Source organism: Benincasa hispida, chromosome 8, assembly GCF_009727055.1.
Source record: "Benincasa hispida cultivar B227 chromosome 8, ASM972705v1, whole genome shotgun sequence".
NCBI classification, from domain to species: Eukaryota; Viridiplantae; Streptophyta; class Magnoliopsida; order Cucurbitales; family Cucurbitaceae; genus Benincasa; species Benincasa hispida.
In genome coordinates, this window is record NC_052356.1 from 53,059,689 (window position 1) to 53,085,238 (window position 25,550).

Consider the following 25,550-nt stretch of genomic DNA (forward strand, 5'->3'; position numbering starts at 1 on the left):
GAGTATAGTTATACTGGCATCGAATATGTGTCATAAGCCTTGAGATTAAAGGTTCAATCCTCATCCCATATATTATAAAAAAAGATAATTAAGATTAGAAATGAACTACACAATAAAAAATTAGACACTTAGCACGATAAGTAAATACTTGTTACCAACTTCAAGTCTATCCTCTTAGGTCGATGATTTGAACCTCCCCTTTCATATCTAACGTGTTGTTTTTTATTTTTTTAAAAAAATAGTTTGCTTGCTTAAAGAAGGATTAGAAGAGTACTTTTCTTACTTATTGATACCAAAAATGGTTGAGTAGATCAAAAGTATATTTGTATATAATAGAGATCCAACTCAACTTGCAAAACATAAACAACTATGTGCACCCGTGTGATGTTAAATTCAAGTTAGTCTTGAGTTTTTGAGTAACTTGATAGTAATAATGGTGCTTTTAATGTATCCAAGGCAAATAGTCTACTTTACTAGTATAGAATCATCACTTTGTAAATGAAACTTAGGGTCATCATTGTTGTCTTTTTTTTTTTTTTTCTCTCTTTGATGAAGCGATCATCATTGTCTTCTTTGTAACTCTTGTAACCATTGAACCACTATTCAGGTGGTTACATTACATCACCACTTAAGTCCATAATTGAATTGATTTTTAAGTGTCTCATCCATTCAATTTTCAACCGTTCTTTCATGGTCATGTGAGGGTCATCCAAGAGTCATGTAATAATCATCCTATGCTCTTGGCCAACCCATATGGGTCAGCCATAAGCCTGTGTCGGCCAAGAGCTACGCATGATCCTGAGTCATTGTCAGCTCACTTAGGTCAATCTCTTAAGACCATTGGTGACTTTAACGCAAATTTCTTCCATCTTAAGCGAGTCATGTTAGACTTTTACATTCACCCTCGAGCCTCCGGTCTCTGCAATTCTCAATTTTGGACCATCTCAAGAAATTAACCCATAGCATTACTTGTTATGCATCATTTGAGTATCACACGTGTGGCGACCCTAACACCTAAGGTTCAAAAATGGGAATTTTTTTAATGGGAATTTGAAAACGTGACTCAGTTTACGATTTTGTTTTATTGTTACAATTTTCAATTATTAAAATCTTTTGAAAATTACTTGATAAATATATTACCATAGGTAATTGTTTTAAATGTCAAACTGTTAGAAATATTTTCAAATATAGCAAAATGTCACTGTCTATCAGTAATAGATAGTGATAGACATCTATCAATGTCTATCACTGTCACTGATAGATGTCTATCAGTGTCACTGATATATAATGAAATTTTGCTTTATTTGAAAATATTTTTCAACAATTTTCTATATTTAAAAATAGCCTTATCCAAAAATAAGAATAAGGTGTTCAAGGCTATTAAGGAGTGGGTTTTGAGGGTCTTGCAAGTATAGAAGGAGAAGCTCTTTTTAGCTAGCGTAAGGAGGTCTTGCTTAAAGCGGTTGCACAAGCTATCCCGAACTATATGATGAGTTGCTTTTAGCTCCCCAAAATTCTGTGTGATGAGATTTTTTAAGTGTATGCGAGATTTTGATGGGGTCATCAAGTAATAAATCTAAAGTTCATTGGCGTAGTTGGTCTCGCATGTGTATTAGGAAAGAGGACAATAGTCTTGGCTTTCCCAACTTGCATATCTTTAATCAAGCTATGCTAGCAAAACAAAGTTAGAGGATTATCAAGAGACCTAATAGCCTTCTTACTAAGAGCCTTGCGAGGTAACTACTTCAAAACTAGAAATTTCTAATGGCAGGTTTAGGCCACAACCCTTCATATGCTTGGAGGAGTATCTTGTGGGGAATATATTTGTTCGAGAAAGGATATAAATGGAAGGTGGGCAATGGGCAGATCATCCAAATCGATAGGTGTTGGGCATGCTTATGTGGAATGATGAAACTTTTAGCCCAAATGATGAAATAAGTGAGGCCCTTTTTGCTGATCCAAAACCAAGAGCCCAGTTCTTTACCCCAAAACTTTTGGTTGGTAGAGAACTTGGTTATTAAGAGCCCACGATTTTCCAGCTGATGCCTTACACGTGGTCTTTCCCACTGCTTTTTGTCTGATGGAAAAATTGAAAGAGTGACTTCTTTCTGATGGGTGTTTAATGCAAATTAATTTTTCTTTCTCTCTCTTGCTCTCTGATTCTCTCTCGTTTTCCACCTTCTATGTTCCTTTACTTTCTTCTAACCCTAATACTTTCTTGTTTGATCTGTGCAACTGCTTTAAGTATACAATGGAGGAGTCTTGCAATCGAGTAGACGATGGCAGAAGGAAAAGGTAAACGAACATGCAATCACGTAGACAATTGCTGAAGGAAAAGGTAGACGATCGGTCGATCTTCGAGACGATATGAAGAAAATGGTAAACGATCGTGCTATCTTGTAGACGATGAGAAGAAAGGGAAGAAAAATACTCATCGATGTATGTGATTCGTCTATTAAAGCCTACGTCCACGGGAAGGAGAGAGTTTTATTGAAACTAAGTCACAGACTCTTTTTCTTTTACAGATATTTCAAGTTCTTCTTGAAGCGATGTAGTTGTATCTAAAAAATTTGTAAATGATGAGTATTTATACTGATCTTTTATACAAGTAGTTACAATAACTAACTGTAAAGATTAAAGAAATGTGAAATAGCTTCTTGACTATTGAATGTATGAGCTTATAATCTTCAATAGGTGACCCTTGGCTTTCAAAGGGAGTTGTGTGCCTCTCCAAGTGCCTCCAAGCCTACAAGGTTGAGTAGAGGCTTATCTCTTTTCTAATAATGATGGATGGAACGAGGAGCTTATTCAGGCAAGTTTCATTCCTACAAATGCAAACTCCATTCTTCAAATCTAGAGATCAAGGGGTAGACATGACCATGAGATCATTTGGGATCTTGACAATAAGGGAGTATTTTATATTAAAAGTGCTTATTTTTTGGGTCTCAAACTTGCTAATTTGAATGCAACTAGCTCATTGGAGAGGATCGCTTCCAAATCTATGTGGCAATCTCCCTGAAAGTCGAAAGCCCCCAACGCTAATTTTCCCTCCAAAATATAACCTTGCCAAAAAGGTGTTCATTCTGAGTTGTTGTGTGTATTTTACATGAAGCATGTGGAAATTGCAAACCACCTTATATGGAGTTGTTTGGACTCTAGAAAGATTTGGTTTAGGATTATTTCAACTAATATTGATGTTTTCTGGAATGACAGGCCTTAATGGAATTATCAAAACTGCTGACATTGGATATTTTAACATGTGGTATTTGTTAATATTAATAAGATCGTGATCATGGTGTGACAGTTTTGGGAAGCTCGGAACAAAGTGGTGTTTTTAAGACAGCTGACTTGTTGGAATGCCTTGAATTTGTTTATTGGTTTCTTGAACAACCAAGTACGGGGGTCTCGCTTCCGTTTTTGCTGTATTAAAAAAAACATTCTCTTTAATAATATTGTTCTCCCTCTACCTTGTGGACGTAGCTAACACACCGTTAGTGAACCATGTATATCTGTGTATTGATACTTTTTACGTTTTTTGTATTCTTTAATTGCCAATTACATAACGCGACTGATGTTTAATCCATTTGTGATGCGAATGCAAGGTATTTTTCAATTTGTGATGCGAATGCAAGGGGTTGATCCTTCCTACCCAAATCCCAGCTCATATTGGTCGGCACCTCCTGAACCATCTTTTTAGAAGTTGAATATTGATGCAACTTGGAGTACGAATAACAATTCAAGTGGGTTGGGTTGGGTACTTCGTGACCACTTAGGTCATTTGCATCTAGTAAGGTTGAAATCTATCCCCAGATGCCAGAAGGTGAAGCTCCTTGAAGCTATGGCGATTTGCTTTGAACTCGAGACTCTGTCTTCCATTAGTGTATCAAATATATTGGTGGAGTCTGATTGCTTGGAGATCATAAATCTACTAAATGAATGTTGGCGACTTTTCTGATGTCTCCTTTTTTATTGAGAGGCTAAGGATAGAGACGGGGAGCTAGAAGTTGCCCCCTTTTCTCATGTTCGACGTAGCTAGAACATGTTGGCACACTGTGTTACGCACAAAACTTTGGAGGATCAGAAGTCCTCAATTCTTTATCTTGAGTGGTTCACACTGATTATGTCTCATGATATCATTGCATAGTTGTTCTGCTTCGATTGTATTTGTCCTTTTTCATAAGAAAAAAAAAGGTCCTTATAACAATAGGTATGTCTCTTAGCCTTATAGGCAGGTAAATGAATTCCTCAAAATAAAACCTTTTTTCAAATAAGGCATTAATCTATAGTTGAATTGGCAAAGTCCCCAACCGATGATAAATAACGTCAATGGTTGGTAACTTGAGATAATTAAGACATTCGTCATTTGATCATGTCAAAATCCACCCCTATACCTTGAACTAAATTCATAACAAATATAAATGGTTATTATTTTCTCCATACAAATCAATCCTGACTTTCTTGTTCATTTGCAACACAATCTCACAAAGTTTCCATGTAACAAACACAGAAAGTGAAACTTAAGGCAGATTACCAAAAATTGCAAAAGCAAGAAGAGAAAAAACAAAAGATTTTTGGAACACTTGTTTGAAACCAATGTATAAAATCTATTTGACATCATAAGATTAAGTACTTGTGTTTTATTTTATCTTTTTAAAATGTTCATACTCACCCCTTTCATGCGCCAACTTCACACTTCCAAGGCGGGTAGCGTATTTACACGCACACGCACAAAAAAAAAAAAAAAAAAGTGCAGAATGTTCTGCTGATGCTTAAATGCAAATGGTTCCAATGCAAGATTACATTTTTATGTTCAACAAGTTCTGATTAGTGCAGTTTGAAAACAAAATACCCCAACACTTTTGACATCATGGAAATACAGAATTTGGTCAAAAGAGAAGGGTCAGATCAGAAAAATCTTGACAGGACAGGACCAACATACATAGTAGACATGAATTATGTTGGCTTGTAGTATTTTGTAGGAACGAATGGCATTTTAGTGACAACACCATCGTAAGCCTTTCCTCTGATAATTATCTTAACTTTGGTGCCAGCTTTGTGAGATCCAGATTTCACATAACCCATGGCAATGTTCTTCTTGAGGCAAGGGCTAAATCCTCCACTGGTAACTTCTCCAATGTTTTTCCCTTCCTCATTCTGAATCTCACTGTGGCTTCTTGCAGGAGGACCGGAAGAGAAGAAACCAACACGCCTTATGGCTGGGCCCTCTTCGAGTTGTTTCAGAATCACTTCGGCACCGAGAAAACCACCTTCTGCTCTCCTCCTTTTTCCTATGGCCCACGTTAATCCCGCCTCGACTGGTGTTATATGTTGTTCCATGTCATTTCCGTATAAGCACAGGCCAGCCTCAAGTCGAAGACTGTCTCGAGCACCCAGTCCTGTCAATCTCACCTTCGCTTCCGATTTCTCCAGGATTGCTTTGGCAAGATCCAGTGCATGCTCTGAAGGCACTGAAATTTCAAATCCATCTTCACCTGTGTACCTGATTATTTTCAGAAGTACAAGAAAGTTGAATTAACTGTCAGCATTGTTCATTTTCCTTCCCCTAAATTTGGAATGCATTCACAAGAACCACTATGATTCGTGAACTGAACTTGAAAACCAAACGATTGATAAATGGATTTCATCACTTTTTTCAAGCACAGGATGATATGAGATGTTATGATTAGAAAAAGGAAATAACGTGTTTAGTTTTTCACAGATTTCATGTGGTACCAAAAGACTTGGCTCATTTAGAATGGAAAGAGAAATGTTAAGCCTAAAGGAAGCATACCCTGTCCTGGTGAGAAAGCAATGGGCTCCATTGATATCCAATATGCGGAACTCACCAAAGTAAAGTTTGCTCAGATCGTCTTTGGTCAAGTGTTGAAGAACTGGTGCAGCAAGAGGGCCCTACAAAAGAAAGACAATGAACTTTTTTACATTGGTAACACAATAGGTGCAATCGAATATTGTAAACAGCAGAACAATGCATTCAACCTGAATCGATGGGGTTGATGTGAAGGGGATGAATTCAACAATTTAATATGCAGATGAAACCAACTTCACAAATAGGAATCCTAAACTAATGACAGTGTTTATCCAATTTAGGATAGGGAAATGAAAATTGAAATGAACAGAATATGTCAACCTGCAGTGCTAGAAGAGATCTCTCATCATGGATATGCCATGAAACATCCCCTCCTTTGGCCTTGAAGGCTTTCATATGCTCCTCAATGTGAGCTAAATCCTTGTCTCTGCAGCCTGCATTCACAACCAAGTATATGTGGTCATCTGTCACCTTGGTGATCACTGAGTCATCAATGGCTCCACCCTTTTCATTGGTAAAGACAGTAAGTGTTCCTGTTCCAGGAGCAAGCCCAGCAACATCAGCAACAACGAGTGTCTCGAGGAAAGGGATAGAATCCTTCCCCTTAAGGCTGAGTCCACACATATGGGAGACATCAAAGAGTCCACCATTCTGCCTACAGTTCACAGTCGATTCCATTATCGAGTCCTTGTACTGAATAGGCATACTCCATCCAGCAAATGGAACCATCTTTCCACCATGAGCAACATGGAAATCATACAAAACAGTTTTTTTGAGCTCAGACTCTGTAGAAAAGAATCGACGTCCCACAGCCTTTTTATCAGCCTGTGCAAGACGGCGAGTAATTGATTGGCCCAGTTGCCACAGACCACCCCTCATCTTGCTACTCTAAAATATCTGAACATAGAATGAAGGAAATTTAGGCAGAAAATCAGTTTTACCTTAAAATTTAAACCACACCATGTATTGCATGCTTGAATCACTTTTTCTCATATTCAAAATCACTCTCAAACACGTTTTTAATTCCATAAAATTAATTTTATATTTAATTTTATACTCTTAAGGCAATTTTCATATCATCAAAATAACGTTGGAGTGATTTTGAAAATGTCAAAAGTGATTTTAAATATTAAAGAATCACTCCCAAACATGTTATTAGTTAGAAAAGAACAAGATGAAATGGAAACCCGAATAACTAGATAGCTAAAAGTAGAGGCAAAATCAGTATGAACTCTACGATGCTTGCAAACAAAATTGAGATATAACATGGTTATGGTTCATATACGACTCATAAACAAGGAAAGTTCGAGTTACAAGTTGCTAATAATTATTAGCACAAGTTGCTAATAATTATTAGCACAAGTTGCAAGCAAGCAATTTGAGCAAAACTGGTCCATTCCAATGGCATGAAATACTAAAATCAAGAGACGATAGAACATCCAATGATTCAAATAATTTAAGATCACTTCTAAAAAACCAATCACTGATTTGAAATACCGGGAACAATACTCGAGCAGATGAAAAGCCTGGCATGTCACATTGGAGATGCAAAACATCAAACACCGCCTGGAACAATTACAAATGACCGTCTAAAAAAAAATTCAAACAAATCAAGATTATAGACACTTCTTTAAGAAACCCAGAGAAAAACATATTCCAATTTCCTTCCATGAATCCAATCTACAAAACACTGTGTTAGTTTGTATGCTTCAACGTAAGTTTCCAAGATCCAATCAACGACCCGCAAGAGGAAGAGAAACATAATCATAAAAAGGTAAAAACTCAGATTGGAAAACGCAATGTCTGGAGATATAAAAACCAGAAATCAAGAGAAAAGAACGAGCGAAGAACTTACAGAGATGGGTTTTCTTGTTGGCCCTTCAAATTTAGTTCTTCAAAGAAACAAATCTGACAGCCTAAAGGAGCATTTGTGGATCAGTCTGAAGATATCAAGAGGAGAGAAAAAGCTTGAACCTTTATATATGTGTAGGTTATTTTACGTCATATACCAACAAAATACTAATAATAAAATCAAAAGAAAATAAGATTAAAAAACCATATAAGGAAAAAAAATTATAAAAAAATAAAAAAAAAACTTCAAAAGGTTTGGTGAAATATAAAGTGGGTGGCGTAGGGTGCCCTCTTCCAAATTGAGCAGCCAAAAATACCCCATCTTTAATGGGTGGTGGTGGCACAATCTCACACACACCCTAATCTCTTAAAATTCTCTGCCAATTCCTCAGTTTCTTCAATCATATTTATCCCCAAAATGTACAGCCCCTGATGCAAAAATCAAACCCAAAATTTCCAACAACAGAGTATCTCCACCGTTAAATTTGTAATACTATTGACAAAATGGTGGGGTCAGCCATAAATAAGAGACTTACAAATTACGATTCTTCCCATGGTACTCAGTACAGGATATCAGAATGGCTCACCTAAGTTCGGTGGGCGATCACTTCAGGAATCAGAACTATGAAACTGAGATGAAAAGGAGAATAATATTCTCACCAATTACTTCTTTCTCAAATAATTTATTGGTTTTATAAGGTTATAGAGTTTGATAAACAAATAAAATTAACCCTAATGTGGCATTGATTTGGTTAAAAGAGCCATAGCTTATTTAATTTGAGGTTGGAAGATACTTGATCGTGCGCCACCGCAATGGTCAATCTCTTGGGTGATTGAAACGACGCCGTCGCCGTTGCCGCCTTTCATCGCAACGACGTCGGATTCTGAGCCTAACCTCACTGCGTCATCCGGTCTGCTCTGATTTAAAGCGGAATGGCAGTTGCAGAGGATAAGAATTTGGTGAAAAAGGAAAGCTAATCAGCAAGAAATTGTTTCCATGGAACTGAAACGTACTGTACTATTAGCTCCGTTGGAGGGTAGGACGACGAGTCGACGACGATGAGCTTCGCAATATTGGGCTGGGCCTAGTCTAGCGAATACCACCGATCGATTTAAATGGGCTGGGCCTAGTCATGAGTTTAGTAATTCCAAGCCCAGTTTTATTGAGAATATAGTGTGTCTCTTAAATTGTAAAAACACTAAATATAATTAATGGGTGATTAGTTTATTATTTTGATTGAGCTGCAAATGTTTGACTTTATGATATATTTTGTTAGAATATTTTCTTAAATTTTGATAAATTTTCTGGACTGATTTTTAAGTAAGTAATGTTGGAAATGCAACCAAAGTCCACATTCATTAGATTAAGAAGATGATCATAAATATATAAGTGAGAACAATTATCTTTATTAATATGAGACTATGAGATTTCTTGGTTTGAAACTAAAAACAAAGTCATGAGGTTTATGCCTATCGTGGACAATATTATATCATTGTGGGGATGTTTGGATGGTTATTGTCACTATCAAGTGGTAGCAAAATCATAGTCTTGACTTAACCATCTTGGTAGTGGTTGAACTAGATTGATAACGTTTTCACAAAAACAAAGTCATGGGAGTTTATGGGCGAAGTGGAGGATATTTGCCCCTAAAAATAATAGAAATTTAGTTTGAATTTTATTTGGGAGGTTATTTTAATTTCTTTATCCATTATATTTTGGAAGTGTTCAAATTTAGACTTACACTTTTAATCAACTTCAAAAACAATTCTCTCACACAATTAATGGGGGTTAAAATGAACTAATTTAGAAGGAAGGAAAACAAAACTACTTCATCTCTCCTATCTCTCCTCTTCCCTCCCTAGCCACCCTTCCCTATGCCTTTCTCAATCTCTTTGGCTATGGCATAATTCAGTTGATAAATATACCAATTCAAAAATAGATTAATAAAATTCTTAAGTACTTGAATCATAAGCTGTGAAATCTAAAAGAAGCTTTACAACCTTTACTCAGTTAGGAAGATTGTTTCTAAGGACAAATATAAAATAGACAATATATAGTATGAATAAGTGCATCTTGTTTAGAATTACATTTTCTACAAAGATAACTTAATAGATAAGATATTTATCATCATGTCAACTCATAATTGATTTGAATTTAGTATGGAAATTCAATTCGAATACGTTTAATGTATCAAACTAGAATAGTAATTTATCATAAAAGTTTTAAACCTGAAATCATGAACTTGAACTTAGATATTTGAAAGGGAAACAATATATGTGATAAATACATGCAAAATGATGGGATATTAAAGATTACAAACAAATTTTGTGCATCTTAAATAATTGCATGGTAATGGCAAAAGGTGGCTTAGGGTTGGGCAATGGTGGTTTTAGCTTTAGTATGGTCATTGTACTCATCAGCTCCATTGTTATTGTTTCCCATCCCAAATCCAATTCCCATACCAAATCCCATCCCAAATCCCATTCCCATGCCTTGTCCTCCCTTTCCTCCGCCGCCAAGTCCACCGCCCTCCCCCTTACCATATCCTCCATTTGAACTACTTACTCCACCCCTCCCCCACCGCCACCACCCACCACCAAAACCATTGCCATGACCGTCATTTCCTCCATTTGAACCCCTTCTCCTCCGCCTCCACCGCCGCCGCCGCTCCGCTACCTACACCACGCGCCAAAGCCACTACCATAGCCATTTCCTCCATTTGCACCTCCTCCACTACCACCGCCAAAAGCCACCTCCTCCACCTCCCCGCCACCCATACCTCCACCTCCCCAAACCCACTTCCATGTCCATACGCCTCCCCTCCCCAAACAGAATTTCCGCCACCCCCACCGCCACCGCCGCCACCTCTTCACCGCTGCTCCTCCGCCTAACCCAAACCCTGCACCAAATCCCATTCCTTGGCCGTAACCATTACTACCACCTACCACCACCGCCACCGCCACCTCCTCCGCCTCCAGCTCCATATCCACTACCATGACCAGACCCTTCTCCAGACCCACCTCCCCCACCTCCGCCACCGCCACGCCTCCGCCTCCACCATTCCCACCTACACCAAACCCAACTCCATAACCTTCACCATGGCCGGACCCAAACCCAACTCCTGAATTGCCACCGCGCCGCCTCCAGCTGAAGAACCCCTGTCAGCCGGCCACCCAAAGAAGCTTCCACATCCCCTCCAATACCGGCAAGATTCCTCATTGGTAAATCCCCACCCAGTTTGATCACCTCCATAGCCAAAACTAAGTTGGCTTAAAACAAGAACTATAAGACAGAGAAATGTAAAACAAGGTTGAGACATCATTAATTATTAGAAGAAAAGTAGGAAAGAACTTTTGCATGGGTTTCGCTGGTTCTTTGTGTGCCTTATAAAGAGGAAGCCGCAGTCTATAACCATCTCCCTTTCCCCTTTACTGTACTATCTTAACTCAGTACCAAGTTTAATTTACTATATAATGCTCTCCTACCTACCATCTTTCCTTTACACTCTGTTTCAAAAAGGCCTCAAATCTGCCGAAATTATTCCAACTCCACATTTCATTCTCAGAAATTTCTAATATGAAGAATACTTCGCTCGTTCAATCACAAATTGACACACTACTTTCCTTTTTCTAAAAAGATATTTTTTTTAAAAAAATATTTAGGTGTTAAGTTTGCTAGGTTGCACTTATCTATGTGCCCTCTACTTAATTGCTTGATTAAAATTTATATTACTTTTTTTTTCTTTTTTTGCAAAAAAAAATGATTTTTTTTATTATGTAATAAAAGAGTGAGTCGGTTGGAATATGGCTTCACTTAGGAAAAACTTAGGTGCAGTCAGGCTACATCCATCTTTTGTGTAATCTAACTAACATCTAATAGAAATGTGTCACGTGTCATTTCTTTTTTGTCTTTTTTTTCTTAAATTTGTACTTTATGTGTAAAGAAAATAGGAGCATGAGATTAAGTGGTTGGTTGCTGTTAATCATTGGCTCATTATCTATATTTATTTATTTATTTTGTAATTGAAGGAGATGCTCAAAGATGAATACTTATAGATCTATGTGCATAAATGTTAGTGGGTCACCCACATTAATCTAAGTGAATCTCACCTTATTTTTTAAAAGATCTTTGGTGATCTCAATAGCATCTATCTTTGTGCATCCCACGAAATTGACCCATCATAATTTGACATGTGGCAATTTTTTTAATATTTCAATGTTTTTTTTTTAATTTTACGCAAGTGATAAGAGTGATAAGAGTGAGATGCATAAAAATGAGTGTAGCTTAAGATACATCCAAGTATTAAAAGCATTCTAACCTCGCTTGCAACACAAATGAAAATTTTCCATTCATTCTACCCTTTTATGAAAAATATAACAAAGTTCTTGCTTAGGTGTTTACTAATTTTATTTCTATACTATACGTCCGACTCAAGGATTTTTTCGGATAATATTTGAGTGCATCTGCTTCTATGTTTTTTCTCTCATTACTCACACACAAAAAAAAAATATATATTTTAAAAAGGAAATAAAAAGAATTTGCCACATGGCAAATTATGATTGAACAACTTAGTAGGATGCACATTGATAGGGAATTCTCGACATGTATCTAAGTATTTTCCTCGAAAAGAAATGTGAGGAAAATAGAACAATTACTCATCCACACATAAAGTTCTACGTACGTTCTTACATATTTCCTCTAATATAGGTTGTTCTAATTTCTAGAAGTGCTTTAAAAGATACAGTGGAATTTACTTATAAAGTTAGTTGAGATAGTCAAATTTACTTGTTAATTAATTGAGTATAAGAAAATATTGCTCGTTCAGCTTCAATAAAGAATGTAATAAAGTTATATCCCAATGAAAGCAATCCATATCTTGAAATTTATGAGAGTGTAAGTATTTGAAGAGCATTTGTTAAACTATATTTTGATTAGTAGCAAGTGGATAAAACTTACCTTTTATCTCCTAATAAGTCATCTTTCTATGTATATACACTCTAATTATGTGTTAATTTTTTTAATTAAAAAAATTAAAAAGAGTTTGATAGGTGATAAACTATGATCCGACAAAGTTAAATGAAATGAAAAAAAAAAAAAAAAAATAGAATATAGTCTAAAATGCACCTAATTATGTGTACATATATTTATATTTTTTTTATGGTTGTTTGATCCTTGCACTTACCCAATTTAGAACAAAGCAAGTATGGTATTGACAATAATCTTATAAACCATAATTAAAAAAAAAAAAAAAAAAAAAAAAAAAAAAAAAAAAAACTTTGTTACATAAAATTATAGATTACAATCTTTTTTGTTTAAGAGAAAACTTAAAATATGAAATATTTTATATCAAATACATACTTTTTACGTTAAAGAAACAAAAATATAAATAAACGAAAGAGACCTAGAAACATATACTAACACAAGGCCATCACTACTATTTTTTAGTACAACAATATAGAGAATATATACATTATATCAGTCAAGTTAGGCTCATGTTGGACAAATTCATTACTATCCTATCGTATTTTAGTGTTAAATTTCAATTTAAAATTAATAAATTATATATATATATATATATATATATATAACTTATTTTCTTGACATTATCGTGAAAATTTTTAATCATGAGTGTAACTCAGAAATTTGAATTCTTACATGTACCAAAAAAAAAAAGGTTAATTTTCTTTTGAATATATATTCTACCATGTGATAGAAACGTTCATTTTTAATTCGAGGTTTGTAAGAAATTACACAAAATTATTGTTCAAGTGAGTAAAATATTTAAACTTCAGTTTTTGATAAGACAAGTGTCATTTCGATCGCTAAATGCTTTTAAAGCAAATAATTAATGGACAGATTATTAAATAATTTAAATTTATAAGATATGGTGGAGTAGGTGACAGCATCTTCATAACAAATCAGTGTAGAGAAGGAAAAAAAGAAGAAAGATAGAAGAAAATTGTCACCCATAATCGGAGCTTCAAGTCTAATACAAGAACCCCCATGTGATTTATTTTATAATAAAGTTTTATAATAAAGTCCAGTCTGTCATTCTACTTTACATTTTTTTTAATCAAAATGGATTATTTTTATTTATATGCAAATTGAATATTTCTTTGGCCACGTGAAACAACGAACTGGCCATACTTGTAACATAGCTCATGCATTTTGTTGCATTTATTTTTTCTTCTCTCTTTTTTTGTTGGAATGAAAAATAAGTAAAAATAGGCACCGGGTTGATACTTTATCCAACACACTTTAACGCTTAAGTTAGTATTAATCTAAAGTGGTGTTGAGCTCAAGCAATTTTAAATTACGTATTCTTCAAGGAGTGGGTGTTTCTCCTATTATATTATTGTTCTACGGATCCACTCATTGTGAGTTGATTAGCTTGACATCCTCCTTGGCTCGAGCATAACAATTCCGAGCTTCACCTACATATGGTTGCGTAGGGGTGGCTTCAATTCCTTAGGCCTATAGTATGTCACTTGTCTCATAATAATGATAAGGACAACCAACCTTCACGTATCTCCACAAGGACATATGATATTGTCTACTTTAGGTATAAATTTTTATGATTTTGCTTTGGAACCATCCAAAAAAATGTCATGCCAATGAAGATAATTGTCCACACTTATATATCCATGATCATTCTTTTTCATATTCAACGTGAGACTTTATCACTCCTAACCAATAATAAATTCATGGGGGCAGTATTTGGAAAAAAAAATGGCAAAACTAATTTTAATTTGAAAAAAAAATCAATTTGACTCCTACTAAGTTTATCATTGTGTTAATTAATCATCATGTTGCACTATAGATAACAAATAACACAAATTATGAGTAAATAAGTTTATAGTTTCAAAAGGAGATAAAATTATTTACTAATATTTTTATTTTGTTATTATTTACTTTTAATTTACGTATATTGGAAAAATATTTTCAGCAAGATTTTAGGAGTTGATATTCATGAAAATATCGATTTTATAAAAATATGATGATATTTTTGGAAAAATATATAAATTTAAAATTTAAAACATTTAAATTAACAAATGAAACTTTTGTTGTTAATATTATGTTCACATTAGTGGTGATATTTTTATTATATTATATTTATTTTTCAACGATATAATGAACGTTTCATCTTTACATCAATATTGAATTCATAAAAGTATGAGAATATCGATCAGAAATTTAATATTTTTTGAATTTTTTTATTTATAAGAATTTCTCAAATAAAGATTAGCAACGAAATCTGTGTATAAAAGAAAAAATAAATAAAAAGGAGAAAAAGAGAAAACACCAAAAGGAAAAATGAATGGTCTATATTTTCCCCTACCTTCTCACCATGAAGCCCAATCAAGTAAGGTCAATCATCAATGAAGAGACTTTGAAAATTATATAAAATCTTTCTTTTATCAAATTTTGGCTGCATTACTTGAAAGTATAAACTATAGTGCTCTCCAACACATACCTAAAATGTAATCTATTAATGTGTATATTATTGCATGACTTTCTTTAAAATTATAAATAGAAAATAAGCTGTTTGAGGACCATTTAATTTTTTTTCCTTTTTCTAGATTTTTATTTTTTAAAACTATACTTAAAAATATTTTTTATCTTCGAATCAATATTGTTTAGTATTCATTTTAAAAGCTTATCTTTTTTATAGCATCTAATTAAGAATTCATATATTTCTTTAAGAGAAGTGAAAAACATAGTAAAAGATTAGTATACAATTACGAAACTCAGACAACTAAAAATCAAATCATGATTAATTATCAAATAGATCTAAAGAATTTTGTTTTTGACTTTGATTTCGGATAGCTTCAAAACAAGCTTCCATTGCTTTTCATCAATGGAGCATGAACTACTCCCACTTAGGCAACTCTCTCTTAAAAGATTATCTTCTGGATATGCCTTTTTTTTTATATTATATATGTATATATATACATATATATCCTTATTTTCAAAGACCAAGCAAATATATGGCATTGGATGAGACTCAAAAGGCATTGTAATTTGTTTGAATAGATCATTTATTGGGTATCAAAAAGAAGAAAAAGAAAAAGAAAGCCTATTTGATTCCTTCATCTGACTGAATAGATCAATAATTATATTTTTTATATATAGTTGTAGAAATAAACTTCTAAACCTGATTAAATAATGATATCTTATAATATCTATATATCGTTTAACGACATGAGATTTTAATATTATAATAAAAGAGAGGAAGAGAAGAGCAAGAATAATATGAAGAAATCTTCTCTATGGTATATTGAATTTGTTTCTCTCAAACTTAATCAAGAGATCCATCACTATATTGTTTATATGTACAATTATCAAATGAATGAGGAATAACAAATTTGAATCGAAAGAATATTTCAGGCCTATGTGTTATACTATTACTGGAAAAGAAATAAAAGAAAGGGAATGACATTTTTCTGGAAGATTCTTTGGATTATGTATTTCAAAAGACGATCAACGTCGATAAAGGAATGTTGAGTCATGAGCCACATCACTAGTTGACTTGGTCTTTAATATGTAGTCTAAAATTTTTATAATTACCTTTATATGATTGACTCAAAATTAATACAAGTAGATTTCTCATTTGTATGTTAATTAATAGAGTAAGATTAATGCAATTAGGTGTTGACAATATTTCTCTAGCTTTGTAGTTAGTGCTAATATATTATCTCTTCGTTGGGGTCGTCGTGACTTTTTTAGCAGATTTTTGTAGTAATATATTAAATCTTCCAAGTTTTTTTTGTAGAGTAGTTCAAATCCTTTTTGATATTTATATTAACTTTGTAAAATAATATGGAATAATGTGGAATGTTAAGATTGAGCCAATTTAGTGAAGATTACCAAACACGCGTACCAACTCCTATTACTAATTTTATTTAGGTTAAAAGGTTAAATTGTAAAATTAAGATTTTAAATGATGAGGTTTGTGTCATTTAATAAGTTTCTAAAATCTCGTTTGGTAATCATTTTGTTTTTTATTTTTTTTAATTAAAGTTATTTCTTCCCATTGCTTACAATGATTTACATTCCTCTTAAATATAATGGTTGAATTTTTAATCAAATTCTAAAAATATAAACAAGTTTTTAAAAATTACTTTTTTTTAGTTTTCAAAATTTGACTTGATTTTTTAAACCATTAGTGACAAAGGAAGAAATATGAAGGTGGAAGTATTGTCGGCTTAATTTTCAAAAACAAAAAATAAAAAATCAAATGGTTGTCAAATAGGGCCTAAACTTTCAGTATTGTCTAATAATTCCCTAGACTTTTCAATTTTGTGTTTAATATATATATCTTTGAAATTTCACTTTTATGTCTAATAAGTCTTTTTAACAAATTAATTTTTTTTAAGATGAATTGATCTATTAGATATAGTTTAAATGTTATGAATCCTAAACTTCTAATTTCTCTAGAGTAGATAGTTAATTTTTTTTTTTTTTTCAATATCAAAATTTAGAGATTGAATTTATGATTTTGATAGTTTAGGGACCAAATAGATTAAAAAAAACTTGAAAGTTCAAATTTAATCTAGATGAAATTACTACTTGAAATTAATTCCTAAACATTCATCTATGTGTTAATAAGTTTCTAAATTTTCATTATGCGTGTTAAAGTCACCAAAATTTAATGGGGATAGATAATTAAACCTTTAAATTTGTGTCTACTTAAGTTCTCAACCTATACATCGGACTATCTTTTAATATTCAATAACTTAATGGATACAAAATTTTGAAATGGTTAGAGAGCTCTATTAGCTTTAAAAACATCAATTACATATATCATATAGATTTGTTAATTTTTCTATATTTATGTTCGAACGAGCTTATACGTAACTTGATTAATCACAAAGTTTCTTATAACTTAAATCCTAAGTAAATGGTCATTATAGATAGATGAAAAAATGCAAAATATGTCAAAAATCTATGCAAAATTTATTGGACACTTTTAAAATATATAACACAAATTTAAATATTTAATGCTAAAACTTATGAGTTATCCTTTTATTTACATATTTTGTTAATGTTTTATAAACTAATGAACTGTAATATGCCTATAAGGGCTATAAATTACCAATTTGATAATTGCTAAACATATATACATGTCCCTCCACACATTAAAAAGAGATCTTGCTCATTGACATACATTATAATAAAAACCAAATTCATTGAACTTTATAACATGAAATCACATAAATGGGAAAACACACAACAAACATAAACAAACACCATAATTAACCAAATCTCTAGTAATTAACTTCACACTCAATGATGCCCTCAAATAGTAAATGTCCGATGAAACAACACAATTTTTTAACTCAAGGCAGTCCACCTCCAAATCCACCACCAGCTCCTCCGCCAGCTCCGCCACCTAAAATACCACCGCCACCGCCTCCACCTCCACCAAACCCTCCGCCACCGCCACTGCCTAGTCCCCCAATGCCAGACCCAAAACCCCCTCCACCTCCACTGCCAAAGCCCGAACCACCACCTAACCCGCCGCCGCCACCACCACCATACCCTCCACCGCCACCGAGTCCGCCGCCGAATCCAGGAAAGAACTGGAAGGCCAGTGTCTTTTCACTCTCAATCTCTCCTCCATTGGTAATTACGAGTTTTCTGGGCTCTGAGGCCCAAATTAGTGCACACAGAACCACCAGCCAGAGAAATTTGAAAGCCAAAGAACCCATCTTTTTTTTTTAATATAGAAAAAGGGTGATAATTTTTTTTTATGGGAATTGGGAGTTTCGAATGTTGGAATTTATAGAACTTTATGAACTGAAAAAAGGGTAAAAAAAAAAAAATGGGATAGATGACATAAAATTTATGTCAAGATATCATCAATTATCCGTGGCTGGGCAGTTTTTACAGATACCAATTTGCCTTTTAGTTGAGACTTCCCATGCATTCCTTGTTGATGAACAATAATTTTTCCTTTTTTATATTGATTTTCTTGGGAAAAAGATGAGCAAATAATTCTTGAGGAACTAATATGCTTGCACTTTTTTGATGTGTCTCGTCAATTTTGCAATTACATCATTAAAATTATTCTTCTAGACACATTAATTTGTTAGAAACAATATTCAGAAATTAGATGAAACTGGTTTGAGCTCTTTTTGGTATAGCATTTATATGGGCTTTTAGGTGAGCAGATGAAAACTTCAAATTGAGTTGTTGGAAGCTTTACTTTTTTTTTCTCCTTTAGTAGATGAATGGAATTTTGGTTGTGGTCATGATCTCACCACCCACAACAGTAATTTTTCTGTTCCAGTTGAAGATAATCTTGAGTTTTAAGATGATTTATTATTAGAATTTTCTATTTGTTTAAGAACGATTTTTATATACTTATTTTTTAATCCATTTGGATAAAGAAATCCCTCTCCTTTCTCGGCCCATATTTTGCCATTTTCAGAATATATATTAGCCAAAAACACTTGTGTTATGAGTCCATTTTCCTCGATGTCACTAGTCTAGAGCGATAGGAGGTTGAAGGACAAAAGATAAAAGATCTAACTAATGAATAGTGGTCCATGTCTTTAAGAGATCGATACGAATGGATTGGTCAAATTTAATTACGAGAGAGCTTATAAAGAATTACAGAGGACCCATGAGAGAGCTTAAAAGTAGGATAATGATATCATGGAAGTCCTATGTAGTAGTATCTAATAGTACCATGAAAGGCCCATGTAGTAACACCGTTGAAATCCTAGTAGTGTCGAGTGATACCATTGGAGGTTCCAGTAGTGCCTCGTGATACAATAAAAGTCCTATGTAGTACCTAGTGGTACCATTGAGAACTCATATAGTATTATTATAGAGATCTAATAGTGTCTAGTGATATTATAGAGGTTCTAATTGTAATGACCCGACCTTTTTTAATACTCTGACAAGGGTCGTTACTCAAAACTACACATTTACATTCAAAATATTTCGACCATTGAGAAAAATAAATTTCATTAAAATAATAAAGACAGTTTTCCAAAATAAATAACAAATAAGTAAAACCTTTGTTTGAGACCCCTAAAATAATGAAGAAAAAAAATAACTTAAACAAATAAAATTTTGACCAACATTGAGTTTCAAATCAAAACTTTTAAATAGCTTGAAAACATAAACTGAGCGAAAGCGATTTACATGTCCCATATGGCACAATCACAGGTCCCGTAAGTGATCCCATTACCGGGATCAGGCTATGCATCTACGAGCAAAGAAAAATAGCTCATGGCTCATACAGCTACATCGGTTTTTTATGATGAAAGGAAAATCAAAACACATACTATCTTGCATTGATATGCATGTCTAGCGATCCGTAGGCACACCGTCAAATATGATAATAACATGAACGTGAACCCATCAACTCACACATGTCTAGCGGCCTGTAGGCACACCGTCAAATATGATAATAATATGGACGTAAACTTGTCGGTTCACGCATGTCTTGTAACACCCGGAGTGTTTTAACTTTCGAAGATGAAAGTTCCTTGAGAAGGGAAGAATGTAACACCCCGCACATTTTTATATAATAATGTAATTTCAGTAACGTTATATTTTAGTAATTCAATAATTGCTTAGTCGAAGGGCCTTTTTGGAATTTTGGATCTCAAGTATAAATGCAGAAATTTAAGTTGGCGGAAAATTATTCAATTTTGAATTTCAATGTGAAAGTTAAAGACAGGAATTCATTTCCTTTTTGAAACGGAAAGAAATATTATCATTATCATTATCATTATCATCATGATTATTATTATTATTATTATTATTCATTTCAAATGGAAGAGATGAATTTATGTCCATTTTTATTTGAAATTTCTTGGCTCCAAAAAGAGGGTAAATCTCCTTTATATAGAAGGCAAACTAAATAGAGGAAAAGGTAAGGGATGATAAATTTGACTCGAGCTCAAGTTGAGCTTTTTGAACAAGTTATATTCAAAAGAAATACTAATCTAATATCCGCTAAATCATTTGCCATTTAGAATCATGTCACCCACTCGTGACAAAAATTGTAAGATTTTGAAACTTAAAGTGGTCTAGTGTGACGACCACTGGCCTTGCCGCAAACAAGAGCGTTTCGGGGGATTGGCAACTCATCTCTAAAAGAGGTTGATGAGGTATAAACCCTGAGATAGAACTGCTGTCCCAAGTACTGCCTTGCCCAACTCTCAGATCTCACATTCCACATTCCTACATTATCAAGTGCCATATAGATTGCTGTCCATGCCTTTGGATACACCTGAAGTTCATAAAAAGTTCATCAAAAGGTCAGGTTTAGAGACACATATATAAACAGATCTCGTGTGTTTCTAAGCAAGCATTACCTGAGTTGTGCAACGGGCGACCGTGTCTCTGAGATTGTATCGAGCTCTACTAGCAGGAGTCCATTGGCCTCCATCCATCCTGTGATCAAATCCAGCTTCCATGTTAATGAGACTGAAACTGATCATTTGTTTCATTGAGAAGATAGATAAAGGAAGTCAAAGAAGCCTTACCCAACAACGAAGAAAGAGTAGCCATTGATATGCCAAGACTGAACGGTGTCTTCCCAATTTTGAAACACGATCTCGATGTATTCTCGAAAATTAGAACCCATGACAGAGGTCTGGAGGTAGGCATTTCCCCAAGTGGGAGTGGTGGGAATGCTATTGAGGTTGAAAACTCCAGGGATCTTGAAGTAGTCAGCCAGTTTCAGTGGAGTGTCTGCTTGAACAAATGATACACTGTTGACAGCAAACCTCTGCTTGCCATTAATAACAGGAGCCGAGTTCGCTAGTATTATCGTACGGCTCGTCTTGATTAGTCCGTAATGGTAGGAGCCTTGCGGATTGGGTCTAGGTCCACTTGCAGTCAAATTCCAGCTGATTGCAGAAGAGTGAAACCATATTTTAACAAGCAATGTATAGCCACACAAAATATTGCAAACAGAATTAACTTCAAAGTAACTGTTGCTTTCTCAAGTAATCTGGACATGTTTATAGACAACTTCCGTGTTTCACAAGTTTTGCTCCATTTCGATAGAAAGATGAGATATTTCTTTCTGACATTGAAGTTTTCCATATATATATATATATATATTACCAAAGTGAAGATAACTCATCCATAATTATTCAAACAATACTAGACTAACAAGCAATTGATATGCTAATAAGAAGTTGACGAAATACCGTATTGATCTAGCCTGCTGGAGAGACCAAGCGATCTCAGTGGTCGGGCCACCTGGAACTGGACCAGAAACTTTCTGCCATGAATTGCTGTAGTGAAGTACAGCTGTCGTCGTGAGGATCGGAGAGGTGAATCGAGATGAAACGACGACATAGTAATCCTTAGGAGGTTGATTGGCAGTGACCAAGACAGAGTAGGATTGCCCCAAATGGATGTCAAGAGAGGAATATGTGTTCTGGAGAGTGTGAGATCCTTCTACCTCCACCAGTTTCATCACATGGCCCTGAATTCTGAAGTTAATGGAAGCTGAAATACCCACATTTGAAATTCTGAACCTATATGTCTTCCCTGAAAACAAATATTAAGCTTAACAAACTTACTATTTGGTAACTAATAAAAGTTCTCATTGTGTGCACATCAGTGGAATTATGAACAGTGTTAGCTGCAAAATTGTTGTTCACCTGGATCAACATTGAATGTATAACCATTCCACCCTCGACCGTTGATTAAAAGCCCGTCTGGAGATGGAAGATTTTTACCGCTTTCCAGGACTTGCCTCAAAATCTAAGAAAGAATGAGAAACCAGATTTAACAGAATTTTTCAGTAGGATAAATGGTAACATCATTGCCTAAAGAAAAAGAAATCAATCAGGCATCAAATTTTCATGGAACAATTTGATTCAAGAACAGAATGCTTACATAATGATTGGTCTTGAACCAGTCACCAGCTAGCACTGTGAAGTCGCCTGCAGGAGGAGCAAAAGGAACGGGAATACCGGGGCGGCTCCAAATTCTGATGCCTCCAAAGGCTCCAGCTGCTTTGTGAAATGCTGTTGATGGGAAGTAGAAGTAACTGCCAATTTGGTCCTTTGCCTGTAGAGTATAAGTGAAGTTCCTCAGTGGAGGGATAGCACAAGTAGTCCCATAAACTCCATCTTGCCATGAGTTCCTTCTCTGCTGTAACCCATTCCTGCAAAGTTAAATCCACAAGAAAGGTCATATTTCAATCTAGTTTAAGGTTAAAATCTCACCCTAAAACAATATCTACCACGAATTTTATCTTGAAACATCTCAAATCACAATTAGATTCAAAATCTCAATTTTTAAAGGGATTTTAGATCAGTTCTAGGAGATGGGGTTTAAATTTCATAACTACTTTTTGATTTTTTGTTTCTTTTTACTAAAAACGTATTTGGACAATCGGTTTTCGAACTTATTTTTGCTTATTCTGTTCTTATGTTGAAGAGGCCATAAAGTTTGAAGGTACAAGAAATGGAACAAATGTAATGATTTCTTCACCTTACAAAGGACCCATCAGGTTAATGCAATTCAGATCAACAAAATCTGTACCCTATGCAGGGCCAAGATTCAAAGACAATAACTTTTCTTTATTTTAGCCATTTAATGTGGTTAAATGTGGGGTAACTTTTTAGTTTTTATGAACGATAAATAAATAAGAGATGTAAACATCTAGCATGTGAACACTGAAGTCTACCATAAGAGGCCTGCTAATGGAAAAGAATATTTTAATCACACAGAAAGTTAATATAAGGAATCAATAAGATCCAAGAGGGGCATACAAATTAGTTATGACTTAGACCATTACTACAACAGGTCAGATTGTCATTGACTAATATATGCACCATTTAAGGCAGCTTTAATGACACACATTTTTAAAAAACTACAACCAAACAAAAATAAGAGACAGACATTTGATTAAATAGGATGTTTGCTTTACAAGATTTACCATCCCCCCCAAAACAAGAAAAAAAAACCCTCATTTCAAATTATTGGCTTCATTACTTAGATCTGATCTAGGAAATGGATGAAAGGTGAAAGTAGAAACTTTCCCAAGTTTTCATTTTTCCCTCTAATTTCTAATTATTGGCACATTTCCCTATGTTACTGAATGCAACAATTCAACATTTGCCACACTCAAGTGTGAGCAAATGCACATCATTAGCTGAGTAACTGAGGAAATTAATGTTCGTTGAACTCCTATTATCTGGTTTCAAACTTTCATGCAGTTTCCAGGAACCAAACAGAAAAACCTTATACCATTATGCTAATAGAAAGTATAAACGTAATTAGTAGTATTACCAGGAAATGAGAAACGGCTCCTTGAGATAGTTGTACACATTGATAATCAAGTTATCATTAGTAACAGCATCAATCTGAGGTCCTGGGAACTGCCCATTAATCAAGATTCCCTGCCAAATGTCCACCACAACAGCCAATAAGCTCCAAAAAGAACAATGAAGTTTGAGGGAAAAAATGATAAAAATGTTAACTTTTAGCTTTAAAAAGCAAGCACTTTCTAAAAAAATACATAAAAATGAAACGAAACAAAGCACCTGTTGCTTAACTCCAAGCGGATAGATATTGCCATAAGTGACTTTCCATGTGAAAAACCTATATGGGTTATCAGCATTAACCTCATTAACAGCAAAAAGAACCAAGATTATGAGAGAACAGAGTACTCTGTTTTCCCTCATTGCAATATGGAGCTTAAAATCAGCTGAAATGAACAATGTGACAGATCTAGAAGAAGAAGAAGGGATTGAGAAAGAAAGAAAGAAACCAAAAGGGTGTCTTTCTCTCTCTCTCTCTCTCTCTCTCTCTCTCTCTCTCTCTAAATCTACTAAACTCTCTCTCTCTCTCTCTCTCTCTCTCTCTCAACAATTATGTTTTGTGGTGCTTTGCCTTTTGTATAAGCTGAAGTCCGTCTTGGATGTTTACCTAGAAGGCAGTGTGGAAGGCTTGTGAGTTGTCAGTTTTATAGTTCAGAGCCGTAGGTGATGGAGTGAAATGCGGAGGATGGTTGTTCTGATCATCCACCGTCAATCTGGCCTTATTGAAATGAATGGTTGTGATTGCGTTGAAAAATGAAAGTCTATGATGAGATGATTGATGAAGACCGACTGAATTTACGAAGGTTGCCCTTTTCACGTGCAGGTTGGATTATTAAATGCAAGATTCCTCTCAATATACCGTCCATTCCAAAGTAAAACTCACCGTCAAGAGGAATTCGACACCGCCGCCGCCGCCGCACCTTCAGATATTGAAAAGCCGCGACGGTTTTTTCTTTCAAGTGCAGTACCAAAATCTCTATGCTATCTGAAGTTCTAAGCAAGTACAAATGTACATATGATTAGTGTAAAGTCCTTATTTTTAATGACAGCGTTAATCTCTCCGATGACACAGGAAGACTTTGGAGAGATTCTTGTGTGAGGAAAAAAATGTAAAAGTTTTGCACCCTTTTAGTTACAAAATTCAAGTGAATGATTGGTGCATCTTTGAAAAGAAAACAAAAAACTTTGGTTAGGCAGATTTGGGTTAGTGGCTTGTTTCAAAGATACTTAAAAAAACATTTTTGTCCTTCACGATCGATATAGTAAAACTATTCGAAATAAAATTTATTTATAAACTACAAAAATACAGTTATTTTCATTATGTAATAAAAATTGATAATGTTGATAAATGATTTTCAACATAAAGATTAAATCTTTTCAAGTTGTAAAGTTAAGAGGCTAAATTGTTACTTAACAAAATTCATGATCTAAACTAGGGATTACATAATTCGGATTGGGTCAGATTGGAAGATTTTTGTGGACCAACCCAAAAATTCAGATTGGTTAATAATGAACCCTATTAGTTCTTTTATTGGAGGGTCAACTCAATCCAACCCAACCC

The 25,550-nt window shown here is 34.3% G+C and overlaps 4 protein-coding genes across 5 annotated transcripts; all 4 read right to left on the bottom strand.

The window, feature by feature from the left end:
* Positions 1–4,737: 4,737 nt before the first annotated feature.
* Positions 4,738–7,876, bottom strand: LOC120083194 (aminomethyltransferase, mitochondrial). Of its 2 annotated transcripts, XM_039038837.1 has the most exons (5): positions 7,683–7,876; positions 7,325–7,393; positions 6,149–6,724; positions 5,792–5,910; positions 4,738–5,500 (listed from the first exon to the last, which is right to left on the bottom strand). In XM_039038837.1, exons 3-5 carry the CDS (start codon positions 6,704–6,706, stop codon positions 4,954–4,956), a joined length of 1,224 nt encoding a protein of 407 aa, XP_038894765.1. In that variant the 5' UTR covers positions 6,707–6,724; positions 7,325–7,393; positions 7,683–7,876; the 3' UTR covers positions 4,738–4,953. The 2 variants fall into 2 exon arrangements, with proteins under 2 accessions (XP_038894765.1, XP_038894763.1); XM_039038835.1 differs by lacking the exon at positions 7,325–7,393 and having other exon boundaries at positions 7,683–7,870.
* Positions 7,877–10,351: 2,475 nt separating this feature from the next.
* LOC120084124 (glycine-rich cell wall structural protein 1-like) lies at positions 10,352–10,931 on the bottom strand. The gene is made up of 2 exons (XM_039040023.1): positions 10,799–10,931; positions 10,352–10,746 (listed from the first exon to the last, which is right to left on the bottom strand). Exons 1-2 carry the CDS (start codon positions 10,929–10,931, stop codon positions 10,352–10,354), a joined length of 528 nt encoding a protein of 175 aa, XP_038895951.1.
* Positions 10,932–18,019: 7,088 nt separating this feature from the next.
* Positions 18,020–18,391, bottom strand: LOC120084125 (glycine-rich cell wall structural protein-like). Its single transcript, XM_039040024.1, has one exon. It carries the CDS (start codon positions 18,389–18,391, stop codon positions 18,020–18,022), a length of 372 nt encoding a protein of 123 aa, XP_038895952.1.
* A 2,195-nt stretch (positions 18,392–20,586) lies between these two features.
* On the bottom strand, positions 20,587–24,829 carry LOC120082591 (L-ascorbate oxidase homolog). Its single transcript, XM_039037833.1, has 8 exons — positions 24,212–24,829; positions 23,958–24,067; positions 22,557–22,827; positions 22,319–22,421; positions 21,860–22,205; positions 21,188–21,553; positions 21,017–21,095; positions 20,587–20,931 (listed from the first exon to the last, which is right to left on the bottom strand). Exons 1-8 carry the CDS (start codon positions 24,350–24,352, stop codon positions 20,719–20,721), a joined length of 1,629 nt encoding a protein of 542 aa, XP_038893761.1. The 5' UTR covers positions 24,353–24,829; the 3' UTR covers positions 20,587–20,718.
* Positions 24,830–25,550: the final 721 nt, after the last annotated feature.